This window comes from Psammomys obesus, unplaced genomic scaffold, assembly GCF_907164565.1.
Source record: "Psammomys obesus unplaced genomic scaffold, mPsaObe1.curated_primary_1811, whole genome shotgun sequence".
NCBI lineage: Eukaryota > Metazoa > Chordata > Mammalia > Rodentia > Muridae > Psammomys > Psammomys obesus.
In genome coordinates, this window is record NW_026596463.1 from 6,217,638 (window position 1) to 6,239,670 (window position 22,033).

Below are 22,033 nucleotides of genomic sequence, written 5' to 3' on the forward strand. Positions count from 1 at the left end.
TTATCATAGTAAACTGAGTCCCTTGTGGAACAAGGACTATGACAATTGAGTGTCAGCCATACAGGCCACTTCTGCTGATTTCCTTAAGCAATTCACTAAGATCCAAGTAAATTACTTTGACAGTGGATATTGAGAGGAAGTATCTTCAGACACTAATAATCACTAAGAGAAGAAATAATCATACATTAAAGAAGGTGAAAGTGCCAAACACCGAACAAAACAAAACATAAACTACCTCTTCCATTGTTTCCTCGATCTGAGCAGAAACTGGTTCAGGGGATCTGAGACCAACAGGTACAAACACTGGTGCTTTGTTTAATTCTTCTGGGGCAAGATGACAGGTTTCTTCCTCATAGTCAGAATCAAAGTCCTCAGCATCATCTTCATCCTCTTTCTGAGAAGCCCGAAGAGTCACCAACATGGACTTGGAAGTTCTAGGTTCCTTCTTAGCAGTCTTACCTCGAATTCGTTTTGATCCACGCCCTCTGGTCACATTTGGTTTCATCTTCCTATGTGTTCTTTTCCCAATATGATCTGTCTCACACTCAGAGGCAGAAGAGACAGTTGTTCTTCGGTGTGGAGAAGTTTTGGAATAATTTGATTCTTTCAATAGTTGTGGACTGCTGGATATTTAACCAAAATAACAGTTATCATTGTGTATACACCAGGAAAATCTCAATGAAATCCAGACTGTTATGAGTAAAATCTCAGTGCCAACCACTAAAATAAAGACCCTGGGCTAAGAATATAGCTTGTCCAGCATGTGAAGCCCTAAGTTCAATTCCCAGCAATGAGAATGATGATGAGGAGGAAGAAGAGGAGGAGGATACACCATCTCCTTTTATGATGACAGACTTGAACCTAGGGCCTCAAAAGTCCTAGTGTTGTGCTCCTGAACTGCATGGCCAGCCCCACCCATTCTTTTAAAAACATATGCGATAAAAATAAGAAAGTAACTGATTACTACTTAGTATCATATTCAGAGTGAGTTCTTAGCTATCTATCTATAAATGTTGCAAAGTAAGTTTTTAATCCTGGCCTTCTACCCATGATATAGCAACTGAGGTAAAATAAACACAAAATTGGAAATAACTATAAATAAAATACATGGAACCAATCAATAATGAATAGGAGACCTTACTGAGTAAGTAGAATAGGGAATAGGACAATAATGTTTTTCAAGAACTTGGGTTCCTTCATACTTTTTTTTTTTTTTTTGGTTTTTTGAGACAAGGTTTCTCTGTGTAGCCTTGGCTGTCCTGGACTCACTTTGTAGACCAGGCTGTCCTCAAACTCTCAAACATCTACCTGTCTCTGCTGCCCTGAGTGTTGGGATTACAGGCGTGCACCACCGTGCCCAGCTCCTTCCCACTTTCTTAAAAATTATTTAAGTACTCCTTGTTATTGTTTACAGCCAAACTAGAATTAGCATTCTAATTACTAAGGTAATGCACACTATCTTTCATTGTCATAAATAAAAAATATTGTTACAAATGCATTTTCTAAATGTGTACATTGTTATAATTAAAAAAAAAACACTTGTAAATAAAGAACAGTGCATTAAGGTAGAACTTCTTTAAGATGTAAGTGCTTTTTATTTCCTATTGAGTCTCTAAAAACATTACCTAGTTTGTTTCCTGGGACCCTGTTCTTCAAGGCCCAAAGATGATACAGGATGGTCCTCCACACTCTCATCCCCAGCACCTCCCGAAGGCCCAGCTTTCTGCTGAGCATCCTTTCTGGCAGAACCCAACTCTTCAGGATCTACACAATCTTCTCTCACTGAAGCCTCCAGAGGCATCAGAATCTCTGTCTTTTCCTTAAAGAAAGAAACACACACATAAATAATGTTACTATGGACACAATCTATATTAATATGGCTTAGCAGTCTGGCTTAGTCCTCTAAACTTCAGAAGCCACAGGTGACCAGTTTTCAAATCTCTGTAAGCTTGTGATGTCACTCGCTTTTCAGGGAAATGTATGTAGCACAAAAGTGAAGTCTGACACTATTGCTCTCCTTCAGGACCCTGACACAGCAGACTTACTGACAAAAACAGTTTTTCCAATCTTACTTTGAGAGAAAGCTGGATGCCAAACTCTCCTTCCTGAGGCATAGTATCTTCTGGTTTTGTTGCTGTGCTCTGATCTGTCCTTCCTTTTTCTACACCTAGTTGCTCTTTTTTACGGTGTGTTCCTTCTAAATTTGGTTTAGCCTTTTGGAATCGCCTTCTTATCAGTGGTGCTGGATTAGGAAGATTTTCATGCCTAGAATGAAGTACAAGTTATACTGAAGACAAAAACTCTCCATCAACATAACAATATTCAACAATTCTGGATTCAAACTTACTCTAAGTTTAAAGGATTATATGTAAATTGGAAATAAAACCAAACACGTAAAATGAAACATCACATTTTATATATGAAACAGAATGTATAAAGCTTTTATAACTTCCGGTTTCTGTACTGCCTAGGAAACAGTTTACATTATTAATCTTTCTTTACTTTCATTCACTAATTCTAGTCTGGTTTCATATAACTTAAATAATTAACAGAGAAAAAATTAGGCACTCCAAACTTGCCACAGTAGCTGAACACAAGTTTCACAACAGCACTTTAAACAAAAGCCTTAACTGGGCTCCAACACATGAACAAATACACAATGGTTTTGCCTGACAGCAAGAGTCTAGCATAGCACATTCCTGAAATCTCAAGGAAAGGTCTTATTGACAGGTGGTGCCTTAAGGTTCTTAACATAACCCATTTCAGAAAAAACAAGGTCTAAACATTCAAAGAAGAGCCAAAGCTACCAAGGTGGCTGAGATACCTGAAGACTTGTGGAAATATCTCAGTAACTGGCTAGGACCTGAATTAGGGTGCTGAAAAATAATAGAGGGATAGGGATGCCACTCAGAGACAGATAACTGGCAAGACACTGGGTCCAATCCCCAACACATATACAAAGCAAACAAACAAACACAAACGAATACATATGCGTTCTCATCCATTAGAACCTAATCCCACGAAATAAAAGAGGCGGCAGCAATCCTACTAAGCATTTGGGAAACGAGGATATCAGCACGTTCTAATTCGATGCTGGATAATACAGGTCAGCATCAGAAAAGGGAGCTGTAGAGTAAGTTAATTAAAAGCTTTCACAGGTGCTGAGGATATAGCTCACTAGGAGAGTCGTCAGGGTCAGGCTACAAGGAAAAATCATCACATGCGACTCTGAAAACATGTTTAAGTATAGGGACTGCCATGGTGGCTCAGTGAATAAAGGCACTTGCCATTAAGGCTGAAAAGCTAAGTTCAATTCCCAGGACCTACATGGTGAAGGGAGAGAACCAGCTCCTGAAAACTATCACCTGATTACCCACCAACAGTAGCACATGTGCCCCTACCAAAAAATAGTGAAATAAAGTTCAAAAGATATTTAAGAATATTTAAAAATAAAATATTACTAATTTCAGGAGGCAACAAAATTATGGCATAAAAATAAGGAGTAAGTTGGGGATTTTTGTTTTGTTAGTTTTGAGACAGGGTTTCTCGACAGTTTCCTGGCTGTCCTGGATGACCCTGAACTCAGAGAACCTCCTGCCTCTGCCTCCCAAATGCTGAGATTAGAGGCGTGCGACACCACATACAGAACAGACTTGAGGTCACGTTAAACCAGGCCTGGCACAAGCTTCGTCCCAGAATCACAGAAGAATCACAAATTCATGCTTTGTCTGGCCTATAAGCAAGCTTAAATTCAGGCTGGGCAACTTAGCACGTGAAAGCCCTGGGTTCAATCAGCACCACAAAGCACATACGCAAACTTCAGGATTCCTTTACATAAAACCAAGTATGTAATAGTCAGAAATTTGTCTTTGACAAAGTTCACGCTTTTCTCATGAAAAACTAGACTCACCTTATCTGCTCATCTGAAACACTGGTTTTATTAAAACTTGAGTTTTCTACAGGAACCACATGGCCTTGACTTTTATTCACTCTGGACTCTGAAATTCTGGAGGACATTTCAACTTCACTTTCAATGTTAGAATTTGCCTGAAAAGACAAAACTGGGTTAGGATAATTTTTGTTGTTTTGACACAGGGTTTCTCTTTGTAGTCCTGGCTCTGTAGACCAGGCTGGCCTTGAACTCACAGAGATCCACTTGCCTCTGCCTCTTGAGTGCTGGGATTAAAGGTGTGAGCCACCACCCCGGCATGTGATTTTTTTTTTAAAGTACAACATTTAAATATATTTTAATCAATATAAGTATTCCATTTCTATTTCTCTTCTTTGGGATGCTGGAAATTCAACCTGAAAGATCTGCATGCACTCTGTCATTGGGCTATATGCCTAAGCCACATGTTCTACAGCTAAAATAAGGTCATCTAGTTCAGAGTCTGGCAAGAAGTACAATGACTTATTACAGTCCCATGCTTATATACTACTATAAAAGCTCTAAGAAGGGGCTGGAAGCAGGCTTCAGTAGGTAATACCTGATCAGCAAATAGGAGGATGTGAGCCTGGATCCCCAGCACCTACATGAGAGACTGATGTGGCAGAGCACATCTGTAAACCTGGCACTCACTGGCTAGCCAGCTTGGCAGCAATAAGCTCCAGGTTCAGTGAAACACCCTGTCGCAAAATATAAAGGAAGACTCTATACATACTGTTTGGCCTATGCCTACATGCACACATACTCAAGTAAATATGTTCCTTCATCATATCTGCACACAGCAGCTTCAAGAGTCTTCTGTTATAAAATAAAGAACTGATTTTGTACAGATTACAACTGGAGGCGTAGCTCCATTCATTTGGACTAATTAGGACTGGAGATGCAGCCCTATTTCACACTGCATACACAAAGCTCCAGTCTGATAATCAGCACCAGGGTTTAACAGCTCTGCTTAGGAGCATTTTGTTGTTGTTCAAATGGGAATCACAATCACTTTTGATCTAAATTTTATCTTAATGCTCAGAAAAAAGAACACACAAAGACTTGAAATTAACTTTGGGGGACTTAGATTTTCTTTTCTAGTACCAAAACACTTATTAAGAAATTGATTAAGGGGCTGGAGAGGTTAAGAGCACTGGCTGCTCTTCCAGGGGTCCTGAGTTTAAGTCCCAGCAACAACATGGTGGCTCACAACCATCTATAGTGTGTTCTTATGTCCTCTTCTGGCCTGCAAAGAGCACTCATATACACAAAATAAATAAACAAATCTTAAAAAAAAAAAAACAAAAACAAAAAAAAAAAACACCTGTCTTGAAATAAAATAAAACTAAGGGATCATTTCAAAAAAACAGAAAGAAAGAAAAAATTAAGGACCAGTAAATGGCTCAGAGGATAAAAGCACCAGATATGACAACCTGACCCTAACCCTCAGAATTCACGATTCTGAAAGAATGGACGCCCACAATGGATCTTACAGGTGTGCTATGGCAATGTGTACATACAAACGTACACACATGCACGCACTCCCTCAACACACATACAAGGAAGTGTCTGTTTGTTTGTTTGTTTGTTTGTTTTAAATACTAGGTAAAGCTAGACAGTAGCATATCCCTACAATCACAGCATTTCGGAGGCAAAAGCACGTGGATCAGAAATTCAATTTCTGAATGTAATTTTTACAATTTTTACACTGAATGTAAAAGAAAAAGCAAGAAATTAGTTAAACCGAATGGAATGATGGTATATTTCTGTAACTGAAGCACTCAGGAGGGTGAGGCCGGAGGATAAAAGCTAGTCTTAGATAAATAATGAGACACTATCTCAAAGGGCAAAAAGATTCTGAAAAGGTTTGAACTGTCACTCCAAACAGTACAGTAAAAATGTTGTAGCTGCTTCTTAGAGAAATTAGATACTACAGTACTATGAGAAAGTCACAAAACTCTTCAGAACATGCTGACCAGTAAATATAAAGCTGAAGTTGTGTTCACCTCGTATTAACTGAGCCAAGCGTGAGAGGACAGGCCAAAGCTGAACGTATTTTAGTATGCACTAGGGATCAATTTAGTATCGCATCAATTCTCTCACCATCATCAGGGATGTTTTAGACTCATCTTTTTGCAGTTCTGTTCCTTCATTTTTAGTTACACCTCCAGCTTCATCTTTTTCTACTATTTGCCTCTGTCTGGCCTTCTGCACATTTGGTCTTGGTCTCTGAAGTCGACCCCTCATTGGTAGAGTTGTTTGGGCAACACTTTGTTTTGTTTCCTGTGTGAGCACATTCATCTTCTGAGTCCTAAAAAACAACAAGGAGGAAGACAGGGAGCTTAACGACAAAAAGCTAACAAGTGCAAGAATATGTAACTTGAATTTCTTCCAGTAAATTCTCATGAAATTTTATAAAAGTTGGGAGAGCCACAGGGGAAAAAAAAGAAATTAGGTCAGGTTTAGGAATGTAGCCAAATGGAAAGAGAATATGGCAAGTGTAAAACCCTAGGTTTAAACAGAGCACAGCAAAGAAGAAAACAGATAGATAGATAGATAGATAGATAGATAGATAGATAGATAGATAGATAGATAGATAGATAGATAAATGAGGGGGGGAGTGGAGCAGGAATAAGCTCCTTACAATTTGCAAATGCTAACAAACTTACATGATGTGCCTAAAATAACCAAACATGTAAAAGTCAGGCAATAGAGTTGTTGGTGCTGAGAACAAAAGAAAGGGAGAAAGATAGAAAGAGGAAAGCAGAAGCTGATGTTTAAGGTTTATGAAAAAGGAAAAATTGGAAAAATTGTTCTGGGGATAGATGGATGGTGGTGTTGTGTGCAAAACAATGAGATGATGCTCTATGATTTAATTCACTAGGTCAGTACAACGAAAAATAGTTTAAAATGGTAAATTTTATTTTATGTATTATTTTCCCAACTTTTAAAAAGTCAATGATTAACAGCACATATATACACATATTTTTAGTGTACTACTTTCCGTATAGTTTAAACAGTTAGTGATACACAGAGAGACAGATGTATAGATATATAAATAGATAAAGCAGGCGAGCATTCAAAAATGTTCAATACCAGTTGTATGCAGTGACCCACACCTGAATCCTAGGCAGAGCAGGCAGATGGAGGCCACCTCGCTACAAAGCAAGTCCAGGCCAGCCAAGGCTACACACAGAAGCCCTGTCTCAAAGCAAAACAAAGCAGAACAAAAAAGTTCAATACCATCTAATTTTCAATTTTAGGTGGCCTGCCCTATCAATTAGACCAATTATTCTCTATCCACCTTGTATGTGTGTGTGTGTGTGATAATAAAGAGATATTTCAAAGAAAAGCTGTTATTTTAGACTTTCAAGGAAATAAAAACTATCACTGTTTACCCAATAAGAACATCCTCCTGGTTTTGTGCTAACTGAGAATCCTCTTTAGGTTCGCATGAATTGGTTGGCAAAGGATCCTTCTCAGTCTGTACCCACAGTGGTGTCACAGCCTCCTCCGCCTCATGACCCAGCTTATCTTCTTCTCTTGGTGCCACTAGGGAAGGCACATTCTACAAGTTCAAAGTGACAAAATACACAAACAAATAAGCAACCCACAGACTATTAGTGTAAGAATAAACTAACCCATTCTTTGTTGATAACAAGGGGGCAGTGGCTACTTCCCAGCATGTTTTATCTCTAGAGATCCACCGTGAAAACTATGTAACCAAACCCGTAAATGTGCATAACCAAGGATGTGAGTTCAGGGACGTCCTCCAATATGAAAGATGAACAAAACTTTACGTAACCAAGGACATGCGTTCAGGGCCATCCTCCAATATGAAAGATAAACAAAACATTAGAGATAAACAGTTTATCAATAGGAAAGTAGATTCTAATTTTGTTTTCTGGAAGGACATTGTTGGGCACGGGAATCAGGTCCTCATGCATGCATTGGCAAATACTCTACCACTGAATTAAATCTAAATTTCTCCTTCTCTCTTTCTTGCCCACCCCCTTTCACCCTAGAGCTCTAGCTGGTCTGAAACTCAAGAGATCCACCTCCCTCTGCCTTACAGTGTTAAGATTAAAGGTAGTGCCAATACACCTGGCTCATGAGCCTCTTTACAAAGAAGAAACAGTGTATCACTCTGCTATTTCCTAAACTGGCCTTAAACTGCAGCTTTCCTGCTTTAGCCTATTAAATAACTAGGTCTATAAAGTACAGAATGCACCACATTCAAGCTCAACCTTACATATTCCAGTATAAAACCACATTAAAAACTCTTTTCTTCATCTTGAGATCAAAAGATGTTTAAAATATTATGTTAAGTGGAAATATCAGATTCTAAGGAATGATGGCATTTGTGGTATGTAATACCACATGTATATATTGAATATATTGAATACATGTATATATTCAGAAAATATAGGGAGAAAGGAATGAGATACAGGGCTCTCATGTTTTAGAATACAGACATAATTTTCCAAATTCAAGATTTCATAATGAAAAAGTATTAAATAAAAAAAAAAATAGTTTTACTATGAAACAGCAGAGATGGTTCTGCCATTAAATGCACTGGCTGCTCTTCCAGAAGACCCAGCCAGGATCTATTCCCAGCACCTACATGGTGGCTCACAGCCATCTATAACTTTAATCCCAGAGGATCTGAGACCCTCTTCTAGCTTCTGTAGGCACTGCATACATGGCTAAACACCCATTCATAAAATAAACTGGAAATATAGTTTAACTTTTATAAAGTGAGAGAAAGTACAAATATAGAAAATTATTATAAAATGAAAAATAAGAATTTTAATTGTAAAAGGTACTTTAAGTTACTTGAGAGACAGGAAGATCACAAGTTCAAGATTTGCCTATGTTATAGTTTGAGTTCAAGGCCAGCCTGAGGGAACTTTATGAGAACTTGTCTCAAAATACAAGTTAAGAAGGCTGAGGACTTAGCTCAATGATAAAAAGCTTCCCTAACATTTGTGGGGTCCCAGGACTACAAGGACAAAACACAAGCAAAGAACTAATGTTTTGAATATTAACATTTCATTTTAGAATTTCTGACAATATTAACTTGTTATGGACTAAGTTAATGGAAATATCTACTTGAACTCAGACCTACCATTTCATTTTTCATGTTAACTTTAATAATAGAATGAAATAAAGTACTATTATTCCTGTTTTTCCTAACAAGAAACTTGTTATATCATTTTCCTATGGTGACAAAACCAGAACATCAAGTAGAGTCTAAAATGTCTTAGATGCCTTCTAACACACACATTTGCCCATACTTGCCTATAGGCACACAATATTTTAACATAAATGGAATAATGATAGTAAGCATAGAACAACACCATACATAGTAAAAATTATATGAACTTATTATATGAACTTGCAATGATTTAATAACACAGTAAAAACAAAAAAGCCCCAAAACATAACCTCGGCCTTAATCATCACTCACATGCTGAGAAGAGAGAGAATCAGCTTGTTCGCTGTCCTGCTGTTCCAATGAGGTCTCCATTCTATCTGCTTCTGATTTCTTCCCAAGTACACAGTGTTCTGCTTCTGTGGTTGCTCTCTTTAAAGCTGCTCTTAACAAGTTTGGTTTTGGTTTTTTGAATCGACTTCTTAGAAAAGTAGCTGGTTTAACTTCAAGTGGCTTCTGTTCTTGAGGAAGAGGTTTGCTTTTGGAACAAGCATTGTCAAACTTGATTAAAATGAACTGAGGCAGGAAAGTGAGTGGAACCTAGGACAACCTTAGAGACTGGCAGTAAGCGTCTTAACTGTTTTTGTTTTGACACAAGGTCTTTCTATGTAAGCTAGGCTGGCATGGAACATGCTTTATTAGGCCAGGCTTGCCTTCAATTCTTCTTCATTCTCCTGCCTCACAAGTATGAGGACTATGGACATGTAATCATATCTGCTCAATTCTAATTTTTAAGGGGAAAAAAACAGAACTATTCATTAAATTCTGAAATATATTGAGTTGTACAATCCAGGTACAAGCTTATCATTTTTTTGCATAAGGAAAATACTAGTCAAACCTATGTTGTCTTATGAGTGTTACATGTAATTTGTTAATAAATCTCACCACTGGCTATCAGAATGGACTCAATACTCTCTCCCAATGTTCCATAAATTATCTTAAAACTTGTAACACTATCCTATACTCATTATGGCTTGAAAGCTCACTTACTTTAATATAATATGTAAAGAGAACTTTACAGTCTTTTCTTTAAAGGCACACGGACCTACATAATTGTACCTTAAGTTAGTATCTGGAAACTGCTCTTGAACATCTGAAAGTTGTATCCCTTGGTCTGCTTCCTGGAGAGTGGAATTCTGTGAGGAAGACTCCACATGACATAAGTGACTTGATACTTCCTTCTCAGCATTTTCTCGTTCTTCCACAAATGGAGGCATCACTGACAGTTTACTGCTAATATTCTAGTGAAAGGAATCACAATATATCATCAACAGAAATTCTATAAGCACTTGACACATTTTTAAGTGTTAAATGTAAAAACCACAAATATTAAAACTTAGAATTCAGGAATGGCTTCCTTTCAAATTGTATATTATGACTATTCCAAACCATTAATGCTATTATCTATACATACATGTTAAGAAGTCCTCAAAAAATGCTGTTAAGAGTATGAATTATAAACAACAGGAAATTTTTACCAAAATGTTTAAAAGTGGAGGCAGTAATGTGGCAGGGACAATGAAAACATACACAGGTGTTTATGACCAAAGGAAATAATTTCAGCCTATATTTATAAAAAGGCTGGCACAATTTTGGTTCAATTCCCTATATATATATATTTTTTATCTAAATGAGTAACTTCAAACTGCCATTAGAATTAGTAACTTTTCCACGAATAGAAAAATATAATCTTTTTAAATTTTAAAGTGAATAGGTGCTTCAAGAACTAAAAACAAACAAACAAAAAAGAACAGGGTTGGAAAAAATTTTAGATTTTTATTAAGAGACTTTAAGTATTTTTGGACATGAGGGTAATAATACTAAAATTACTTTGGTATGCTTGCTGAGCTATGTGTCTTTAAATAACAGAGAAATACATACTTTTCCATCCAGTGAAGGCCCGGTGCTGCTGCCGTCGTTCCTGCTCTGAATTACATCTGTCTTAGGCTGCCTTGAGGTATGTTTCTCTCCTTCATGTTCTCTTGGAGAAACCTCTATATTTTCTGTTTTTTCCATGTCTGCCACCATTTCTTCACCAATACAGATTTCTCTAGCTCCTCTCTCCCAAGAGACAGAAATCTCTTTTTCTGTTTCTTTCAAATCTTTGTTAGCTTCCTCAATGGCAGCCGTTTCCCTTGAAGCCGCGACAATCAAGGAAATGTCTAGTTCTCCAGTGTCCTGCAGGGTCAGGTTCTTTTCTTCTACAGGGCTCTCCCCCACTTCTACCTCCCCTCTGCTCACACGGTCGCATGTGTGCACCTCACTCTCCCACTGCTCTGCTGCAGCAACCCCTGTCTTTTCTCTTTGGGAAGTCTCTGCTCCCACCTCTTTCAAGTGTGTCTCCATTTCATCCATGGCTTTGGCCTCCTCTGCATCCTTTATCAGTGGGGATGTTTGTCTTTCAGTTTCTTCTGAATATTCCTCCCTTTCTTCACTGCCATTAGTAATATCTGATATCTTCTCTTTTGTGGGCAACTCTTTAGCAGTTTCTTCCAAACCTGTCTCCGTTTCACTAATTGGACTGACCTCCTTGGGGTCATTTTCCTGTAAAAATATTTCTTTTCTTCCAGTTTCTCTCAAATTTACGCAAATTTCCCGAGTGGTATCAATTAGCTCTGGCACCTTCTTCTCCATAGGAGAAATCTCATTTAAAGATGCTTTCACACCTGTCTCTGTTTCCATAGGGGTGTCAATCATTTCTGCTCCCATTTCCTCGGGGGAAGTATCTCTTCCAATTGTTTCCAAACCTATCTCCATTTCCATAGTGACATCCGTCATTTCTGACATCTTCATATTAGAAGATGAGTCATTTCTTCCAGTGTCTTTTAAATCTGATTCCAATTCCTTAGTGGAAGGAGTAGCAATAAGAGTAGCAATAGCTACATTTGGTGCCTTCTCCCTTGGTGATGTGTCTAGTCTTGCAATTTCTTCCAAAGTTGGTATTACTTCTCCAGAAACCGGAATCTCCTCTGCAATCCCTTCCCTGGAAGACCCTCTTCTTCTTCCTGTATTTGGTTTTGGTTTCTGAAATCTAATCCTTAAAACTGGGGTTTTTTTCGCTTTATTTACTTTATTACCCTCTTGAATACTAAAAAAAGGAAACAAACAAACAAACAAATTTTAATCCAGATAAACAGGTAACAGTTAAGAAAACTAAAACCTCAAAAATTTTTAAAAAGACAAAATGGCTAAACAAAGTGGCATATGCCTTCAATCCCAGAGCTCAGGAGGAAGAAGCAGGAGGATCTTCTGTGACATTGTGACCAGCTGGTCTACAGAGTGATTTCCAGGACAGCCAGGGTTCCGCAAAGGAATCCTGTCTCAAAACAAATAGCTAAATCAAAATCAAAATCAAAATAAAAATCAAATAAAGCTCTAATGGCAATTAAGACTCAGGGTGGTAGCACACACCTTTAATACCAGCACTCAGGAGGTAGAGGCAGATGGATCTCTGTGAGTTTACAAAGAGAGTTCTAGGACGGCCTGGTCTACACAAAGAGACCCTGGACTGACTCTGACTGACTTTCTTTCCTTCTAAAAAAGAAGCACATGGAGGAACTAAAGCTGTAGCTCAGTGGTAGAACACATATTGATATAGGCCCAAAGTTTACCCACAACATCAAAAAAAGAAGAAAATTAACCAAGTCCCAAGAATGTCTAACTAGGTAGAAGTAAAAATTTAAAAAGAACAATCAAATTTGTTGAAATGACAACAGAACTTTTTAGTAATTAACTATATCTATTTATGTATAGAACTCTTAACGAGGTCAATGAGAACATTAGCTAATTGTCCTTGAATAGTACCTACAATGACCATTTGCAATTCTTACTTCATCTTAGGCAAACAATGGCTAGGAAAAACTCTGCAGAAATTTGCAGTGGTACTAGCTCAATGTGTGTCTGCTACTTTTACCTGTTTACTCTTATTATCATTTACCTAGACATATTCAGTCATAACAGAGCTGATGATCTCAACACCTAGAAGGAGTATGACTCAAATAAGAAAATGCCTTATGATTAAGAACAAGTCTTCTCTTTCTCCTTTTACAAGACAAGTTAAGGTGTGTTACTACAATTCTTTAAGAGCACATGCTATCAAGAAAGCATAGAAAAACACAGAAAACAGTATTTTGTGAATTATGCTGAGCATACAACCATTTATACAAAGCACTTGCTCTCCAGAAGAACAAACAGCTGCATTCTTTGTTTTGCATTTTAGTCATCACAATAGATTGCAAAACCAGTAAATATATAAGGGAGTTATTAAGCAGGGTCATCAGTGGGTGAAACAGAACGCAGCTTTAGAAGAGGCAAGTGGACCTCTGTGACTTCAGCCCCCGCCTGGTCTCCACAGCCAGCTCCAGGGCAGACAATACTACATGGCATCTAGAAGAATGGGGGATGGGTAGGTGGGAGAAAGAGGAAGAAATAAAGAAGAAAGATCATTGAACTGTGTAAGCTGAAATCCCAGCATTACGATGTGGAGGCAGGAGGATTACAAACCTGAGGACTGCCTGGGCTACTTACCCAGACTCTGGAAAGACAGTGGTAGAAGAAGGAAAGAAGCGAAAGAAGATGGGAAAGCAGGGGAGGAAAAAAGTCACTACTCTTGGGTACACCAAGTCAAACAGCACATTTATTCAGCAGGTCAGGCTGAACAACTGCATAGCCATATACTAAGCTTTAGAAAGTTTTGGGACAGAAAGTTTGGGCTCAGAGGTAAAAATTGCTTGCTCTGCAAACTTGATAACATAAATGTGATTCCCAGAATCCAAGGAGACTTGTGAAAGCTGTTCTCTACTACCATACATGCCAAAGCACATGAATACACACACACACACACACACACACACACACACACACACACAGAGAGAGAGAGAGAGACACAGAGAGATCCAGCCCAGCCTTCCCACCCCTGGAAAAGGAGAGCCCAGAGCAGCTGATGTGCTCTGTGCGACCTGCTGAGTGGCCTGTAGGCTGTGCACTGTGTCTCTGGCTACGCTGGGATGGACTTCAGTGATGCAGCTGTCTTTGAGCCATTTCTTTTCCTGTAAGTAACCCCTCACCCATCAGCAACCACAATAAACCCATCAGTTCACCCAACTGTCCCTGGTGCAACATTTACTCTGGTCTGTTGTTGGCTCCCTATCTGGGGTGATTAGATGTTGATTGTGCTACATCTCCCCAGCAAAAATCTGTCACACAACAAACCACAGGAGAATAACTATGGCTCAGGAATACTCACTAATTCAAAATAGCTAATAGAGAGGAACTGAGACATTCTTAACAAACAAAAAATGTCTATGGTAACAGATGTATTACTTACCCTAATCTGACAACTGTATGTTTGTATATATGAATTAAAATGTCAACACCGTACTCTGTAATTATAATGACTACGCCCATTAAAAATAATATATTTTTGTACAGTGGTGGCACATGCCTTGGGAGGCAGAGGCAAGCAAATCTCTGAGGCCAGCCTATCTACAATTTGAGTTCCAAAACAGCCAGGGCTATACAAAGAAGCACTGTCTCGGAAAAACCAAAATGGAAAAAAAAACAAAACAAAACAAAAAAAAAAAAACGAGAGAGTAATATACTTTTGAAAAGAGGTATTAATGAAAAAAACAACCATCACTTTTTACGAGAAAGAACTTCAACATTTACTTTCCTTTGGAAAAGATGCCTGAGTAAAAGTTAAGTAATCAGATCAACCTCCCATGGCACTTATCAACAACAGAAATGCTAAAGCCTCTCTGGAGTAACTAAGAAGCCTCATGTTGTCTGCTCTGGAAGATGATAGCCCATGGAAGGTAAAGGGAAATTCAGCGGGCCACTAGAGTGGCAAACCACCTCCCACCAACAAATAAGCGGGGACCACTAAGCAGGACAAGAAATGTCTGTCTAGGACCACTATATCAAAGCTGAAAAACAAAAGGCAAAGTAAAAATGTCTCTCACACACAGAGAGATAGAGAGAGAAAAGGAGAGAGAGAGGAGGACTATGCTATAGCCTGTGCACATTTCATTAGTTACCAATCTTTCCTGTGTGAAACAACTTAACTTTCATAACGTGAGTCCTGATAACTTAGTTAGGGATTCTGTTGCTGCAACAAAAACCAAAAGGCAAGTTGGGGAGGAAAGGGTTTATTTGGCTTAATTTCCAGATGTTCATAGTTCGTGTCTGGAGAAAGCCGGGACAGGAAATCGAGCAGGACAAGGACCTGGAGGCGGAAGCTGATGCAGAGGCCACGGAGGGAGCTGCTTTGCTTGCTTGCTCCTCATGGCTTGCTCAGACTGCTTGCTTGCTTTGTTTCTGTTTCTTTCTTCTTCTTTTTTTTAATTTTTAGTTTTAGTTTTTCAAGACAAAGTTTCTCTGTATATCCTTGGCTGTCCTCAAACTCATAGAGATCCACAAGCTTCTGCTTCCCCAAGTGCTAAGATTAAAGGCGTGTGCCACCATGCCTGCCTGCTCAGCCCTTCATACAGAACCCAGGACTACAGCCTAGGGATGGCAAGACCCACAATGGGCTGGGCCCACCCCTGTTGATCTAATTGAGATAATGCCTTACAACTCACTGTAGCTTTGGCTACCTGCACAAGATTAAGCTAACAAGACCAGTTAACATTCCAGCAGGCAGCCCTAACTGGACTCATGGGGTTACCAAAAGCAAACAAACAAAACAGGAATAGACATGAAGAGAGAAATAGAAGGGGGAGTATAAATAGTTGGGGAGGAGAGTGCAGGAGCAATAGAAAAAGGCAGGAGTGGATGAGATCAACTTATACTGCATACATGTATGAAACCATCAAAGAATGTTAGGCCCCAAGATGGCACAGCAACTAAAGGTACTTGCCACCAAGCCTGATGACCTGAGCCCCTGAACATTTATTTATCATGAACTAGCTGACAGAAATAAGTCAAGTGCTTGCCCACATATCCATAATTCCAGTACCAAGAAGGAAGAGAGTGGAAGAATGGAAGTTTATGGTCATCCTCAGTTCCATGAGTTTGCTGCTAACAATCAAACTGGCTCAAATCACCTCCAAATATAAGCATCTATATTTACCTGACATATGTAAGATTTTAAATATCCTAGAGTAAGTTTCAGAGAAACAATAGTACTTTATCTGAGAATCTTTAAAACATTCCTCATTGAGATTTCTTCCCTTCTCTGACAGAATCTTGAACAGTGTTCAGAGTAGGGAAAGGGGAAAACTGTGTGTTTTCTATACTCAGGAACAAAATCAGGTAGGTAAAAAACAGAACCTTAGAATTGTTTCCAAGGCTCCCAGATGTTAAAGGTCAGAAATATCACATGGTAAAGCAGTAAAGACACTGCCTTTAGAGAGGAAAGTTTAGGGATGGTTGTGGTGCACACCTTTAATCCCAGCACTCAGGAGGTAGAGACAGGCAAATCTGAGTTCAAGGCCAGCCAGACTTACAGAGGGAAGTTGTTAAAACCACGGTGGTTATTAGTTACAAATATCCAGAAAACTGGTCAAGGCAGTATGCACCTACAATCCAACTGCATGGGAAGTGGTGGCAGGAGGATCAGAAAGAAGATCAAGATCATTCTCATCTATATCGTGAGTACAAAGCCACCCTGTGCTACATGAGACCCCCCTCTCAAAAAAATAAACAAATTTTTAAAATTAACCAAGGTTCTAAAACATAATAGACACTCCCAACTTAATTTTTGTCTAAAACACCATACTTAAAGGAGTCTCACTTAAACCTACATAATATAAATACAAAACCAGTCTGTCAGGTATTTCCAAATCTATCATCAGAGATATGAAAGGAATGCAGTTCTACAGGCATAGTAGTAGTGAAAAAGCTAAAGAAGCACTAACAAGAAATAGATGGTACAAAAAGCAACAACAAAAAACTTTGTTTGGTTTTGTTGTTGAGACAGGGTTCTCTATGCAGCCTTGGCTGTCCTGGATTCACTTTGTAGACCAGACTGGCATCGAACTCACAGTGACAGTGATCTGCCTGCCTTTGTGCTGGGATTACGGGCATGTGCCACTATGGCTGGCTAGATTTATTTATTTATGATTTACTTATTTAATATATAGGAGATCTCTGACTGCATCTGCACCTGCATGCCAGAAGAGGGCATTAGACCCCAGTATAGATGGCTGTGAGCCATCATGTGGTTGCTGGGAATTGAACTCAGAACCTCAGAAAGAGCAGCCAGGACTCTTAACCACTAAGCCATCTCTCCAGCCCCAGAAATTCTTGAAGTGAAGGAAACCTAGCCTATACTTCAAACTAGTATATCATAGGCCAGACTGTAAATGTAAAATCAGAGAACAGATCCATGGAAATCCAAGCATCTATGTACTTCAACAATACCACTGTAATGTCTGGTTTTGTGTGTCAACTTGACACTAATTAGAGTCATCAGAGAAGAAGGAGCCTCAGTTGAGAAAATACTTCCATGAGATCCAGCTGTAAGGTATTTTCTCAATTAGTGGTCAATGGAGGGCGTCCCAACCCATGGTGGGTGGTGCCATCTTTGGGCTGCTGGTCCTGGGCTCTTTAAAAAGGCAAGCTGAACTACCCATGGAAAGAAACCCAGGGAACAGCACCCCTCCATGGATTCTGCATCAGCTCCTGCCTCCAGATTCCTTCCCTGTTTGAGTTCCTGTCCTGAGTTCCTTAGTTTATGAACAGCAATGTGGAAGTATAAGCTAAATAAACCCTTTGCTCCCCAACTTGCTTTCAGGTCCTGGTGTTTTGTTGCAGCAATAGAAACCCTAACTAAGACAATCACACTATAAACATCCTAACAATTCCATCAATCTGGTGTGGTAAACAGGAACTCTGGCTATGAGAAGATGGGATCTACATCTAACTAACCTAATTTTAGAAAATCAAATATTACCAAAAAGTTGCATTTCTATTTGGATACAGACACCTAGATAATATATGCATATTATATGAAAAAGTTATTCCTATTAACTCAAATCCTAGTTTATATTAAATAGCTTTCTTCAGATCACCTATAACATAGGAACTAACATGAAAGCTAGGACTTTGAGAAGTTATTCTTGAGAAGTTATTCTTATTTTAATATAAAGCTATATATAGTGGTAACGCACTCTTACTTGCACCTCTTTAACGGTAGAGTGGGGCACATGCACATCGAGGTCAGAGGACAACTGGTTCTCTTGTTCCACCGTAAGGATGCAGAGATGGACTCAGGCCATCAGTGCCTCTTTACTCAGTGAGCCATCCTGCCAACCCTTCAGGTGTTTTTTTAAAAATAAATATTTCTATATGTATGTGGGTTTATATTTACCACATAGATTCTGGTGCCCCTTACAACTGCAATTGCAGTCAGCTGTGTGTGTGAGCTGGGTGGCATAGTGGTGGGGTAGAACCTGGCCCCTCGAAAGAGCAGTGAGCAATCTTACCAGGTGAGCCTTCTCTCTAGCACCTTTACTATTTTTAAACATAAAATAGAGAGGCCATGTTTTTGCAGGGCCAGTGAGACAGCAGGAGCTAAAGTGCTTCCAAGCCTAATGACCTCAATCCCATTCCCAGGTAAAGCAGGGTGGGAGGGGAGAGCCGACTACCCAAAGCTGTTCAGTGACCCCACAAGCAGGCTGTGGCATGCACACACTCCACCTGTCTAAAATCACAGAATAAGTAAGTATAACTAATTTGATTTGTTTAAAACAAGTTATTGAGCTCTAAGGCCTTCGTGAAAATGTCACAATTATGTAACCAAGCAAACAATTCTTACCTTGGACACTCATTAACAGCTCTGGGCTCATCAGACTGCACATCTTCCAAAGTATTCTTTTGTTCAGGCTGTGACACTGTATCTTCACACTGGAGGTTATTATGTGACTCTTTTCCCATTTGTTGAGCAATCTTAATAACAAAGTTTGTCATATTTTAGATTTCACAACAAAACACAAAACTTTAAAAATTTTTACTGAAAAATCCACCTTAGCCAGTATGAAGATGCATGATTCCAACACTTGGAAAGTAAATGCAGGAAGATCACATTCCTAAACTAGCCTAGGCTACACAGAGAATTTGAGAACAACCTAATTACAAAATTACAAAAGATCCCATCTCATTTGAGTATAAATAAAATGGTTAAAAAAAGAAAAGGTCAAAATTATAAAGTAAGTCAAAACCACGTTTTAATGTTTTTCCTTTAGCTAAGAAAATTCTATAAGCCACACCTTTACGTCTCAAAGTCCTAATCTCTTCTGTCCGATCAGAAAGCAATGTTTGAGACTAATCTATTTCAGTCTGTTTCCACCTCATTTGTCAGAATCCTCCAGTGTTTGTATTTCTACATTCTTATTGTTATGAGTATATTAGAGACTATAAGAAACAACCGAAGACAGTGCTAGGGATGTAGCTCAGTTGGAAAGAGCGCTCGCCTGGAATGTACAAAGTCCTTGATTCAATCCACAGCACCACATAAAAAATGGGTATGGTGGCAGGTGCCAACAATCTTAGCACTTGGGTGGAGGCAGGAGGATCAGAGTTCAAGGTTATACTCAATTATGCAGTGAGGTAGAAGCCAGCCAGAGCTACATAAGATTCTGTCTAATATATAAAAAATAAGGGCTGGAGAGATGGCTCTGAGTTTAAGAGCACTGGTTGTTCCTTCAGAGGACCTAGGTTCAATTCGCAGCATCCACATGGCACAACTATCTGTAACTCCCATTCCAGGGGATCTGACACCCTCATACACAGACATGTAGGCAAAACATCAATGCACATATAATTTAAAATAAAATATAATATAATAAATAATAAAATAAGATATAAGAAAGAAAACTATAACAGAAGAAAAGCAAATCTTAAGTCCTGATAACTTCTTTTCTTCCAAGGACTATATAAATAATTGAAAACTCTATGAGCCAGAGATATAGTTCTGTAGCAAGAGTGTTTACTTAGGGAAAGAAACCTTGGGTTTGGTCTTAATATCACAGGCACACATACACACAGTTCATTATTTCTTTTTATGGAATTATGCTTGAAAGGAACATTTTATTTTTATTTTTTTAAATATGTATTTATTTTATGTATATGAGTGTATGTATCTTCATGTACACCTGCATACCAGACCTGCACACCAGAAGAGGGCATCAAATCACATTACAAATGGTTGTGAGCCGCCATGCGGTTGCTAGGAATTGAACTCAGGACCTCCCAAGAGCAGAAAGAAACATTTTCAATATTTTATTTAAGCCAATGCTAACATTCACATACACGACTATTTTTTTTAGGAGGCTAAGATTATGGCTCAAGAGTAGAGTGTATGTCTAGCGTGCCTGAGGGCCTGGGCTCAATCTCACGCATAAGAAAAACCAAGTCTAGATATGAAGTAAGATGAGAGCAAAGAGCAGCGCACAATGCTAAACACCTAAAATGGCGTAACGTAAACAAAACTCCTCACTAAAGATTTTGGCCACAAACGTCATAAACACACACACATTTTAAAAGAGCAGAAAGCTTACATTAAGGCATATATACTTGCTTAATAAATGTTATCAGAATCAACATACTAACCGCAACACAAGATTCATTTTTTTCTCTGTCAACACAGGACTCATCTTTACTCTTCTCTACATGGGCCTCAATTTTTTCCTGCAGAGTGAGAATTTCTTTTCTTTCTGCAGATCTCTCTACATTTGGCCTTGGTCTTTGCATTCGGCTCCTCATTAGTCGTGCAGGTCTTAAGATCTTTGGTTGACTATCTTCCTGTACACAAGATTTTTCACTCAAGCTATAATTACAAAGAAATGAAAGCAATGATTACAGCAAAGTCACAAAGTTGCTTGCTATTAACATAAGTAAATCATATTAAATAGAAAGTATTTTCCAAGTATCTTGAGAACATCTTGAAAGATACTCACTACACTTCTACAGGCTAATCTTTCAAAGGGACAATCACGTAAGCCTAGCTATAAAATCCACATCATAACCCTGTCAACAGACAAATCTGCCTCTGCCAATATGCCTTCCCCATCAACAACAATGATGTAACTGAAAATATAACTGCAAAGCAGAACTGACTCTGACAGGTGATGTTAAGAAAACCATACACTATTAGCACCATTTTCAGACATACTCTATAACTACATAAAACATATCCCCCTGTATATGCATAATAATGAAGAAACACAGGGGCAAGTGCTAAAAACCACGTGAGGAGAATTAGGTGAGTACCTTGAGCTAAGACCCTGAGGAACAGCTTAGAGAAATTTTCTTCAGTAAGCAGTGTTGTCGACTTTACAGATATAAGTACCAGACATAGTAAGAGTGAATTCTCTAATAATGAGATTCTTAGGTGAACCAAAGAAAAATGTTACCCTATGCTCCCTTTCCCATTTGAGAAAATGTAATTCAATGTATTCATTAATGTTGCATAGAAAAAACTGTGAGAAAGTGTAATTCAATATAGTCATAAATGTTGCATGGAAAAACTTAAATATTTAAAAAGCATCAAAATCGCACATAAAAAAAACTGTTAACTGTTAACATGTGATACTAGTATTTCTTTTAGGACATCAATGTGTATACCAGGGAATTAGTGCTAACTTATAGAATAGCATACCCCTATCAGCCCAAAATCTACTGATTACAACCACATTTGGAGGTTTCCTTTAGAAATCACTTGATACACATATAATCATCCATAGACATATCTTAATCATTCATTTATTTAACAAGACTTATTAGCAAAGATTAGTATGTTGAACAAAGTACAAAACTGGCAAGTCAATGGATTTATATGAACATTTAGAAATCTTATTTACTCATTTTTGAGACTGGTCTCCTGTGTCACAGGACGGCCTCAAAATCCTTCTGTAGATGAGGGTAAACTTCAATGTCTGATCCTCACCTCT

General features: G+C 38.5%; 1 protein-coding gene across 4 annotated transcripts in view; it reads right to left on the reverse strand.

Moving 5' to 3' along the window:
- The window catches only part of Bdp1 (B double prime 1, subunit of RNA polymerase III transcription initiation factor IIIB), a 100,457-nt gene that overhangs the window by 36,618 nt on the left and 41,806 nt on the right, over nucleotides 1-22,033 (reverse strand). For 3 of the 4 annotated variants that reach the window (XM_055598368.1, XM_055598367.1, XM_055598370.1), the window contains exons 15-25: nucleotides 20,694-20,910; nucleotides 18,901-19,031; nucleotides 11,025-12,231; nucleotides 10,203-10,384; nucleotides 9,399-9,621; nucleotides 7,327-7,496; nucleotides 6,032-6,239; nucleotides 3,911-4,047; nucleotides 2,073-2,265; nucleotides 1,626-1,819; nucleotides 236-623 (exon numbers count right to left, since the gene is read on the reverse strand). In XM_055598368.1, coding sequence (XP_055454343.1) covers nucleotides 236-623; nucleotides 1,626-1,819; nucleotides 2,073-2,265; nucleotides 3,911-4,047; nucleotides 6,032-6,239; nucleotides 7,327-7,496; nucleotides 9,399-9,621; nucleotides 10,203-10,384; nucleotides 11,025-12,231; nucleotides 18,901-19,031; nucleotides 20,694-20,910 — 3,250 coding nt within the window. The remainder of the gene's footprint in view (nucleotides 1-235; nucleotides 624-1,625; nucleotides 1,820-2,072; nucleotides 2,266-3,910; nucleotides 4,048-6,031; nucleotides 6,240-7,326; nucleotides 7,497-9,398; nucleotides 9,622-10,202; nucleotides 10,385-11,024; nucleotides 12,232-18,900; nucleotides 19,032-20,693; nucleotides 20,911-22,033) is intronic. The other variant, XM_055598369.1, reaches the window with a different exon arrangement.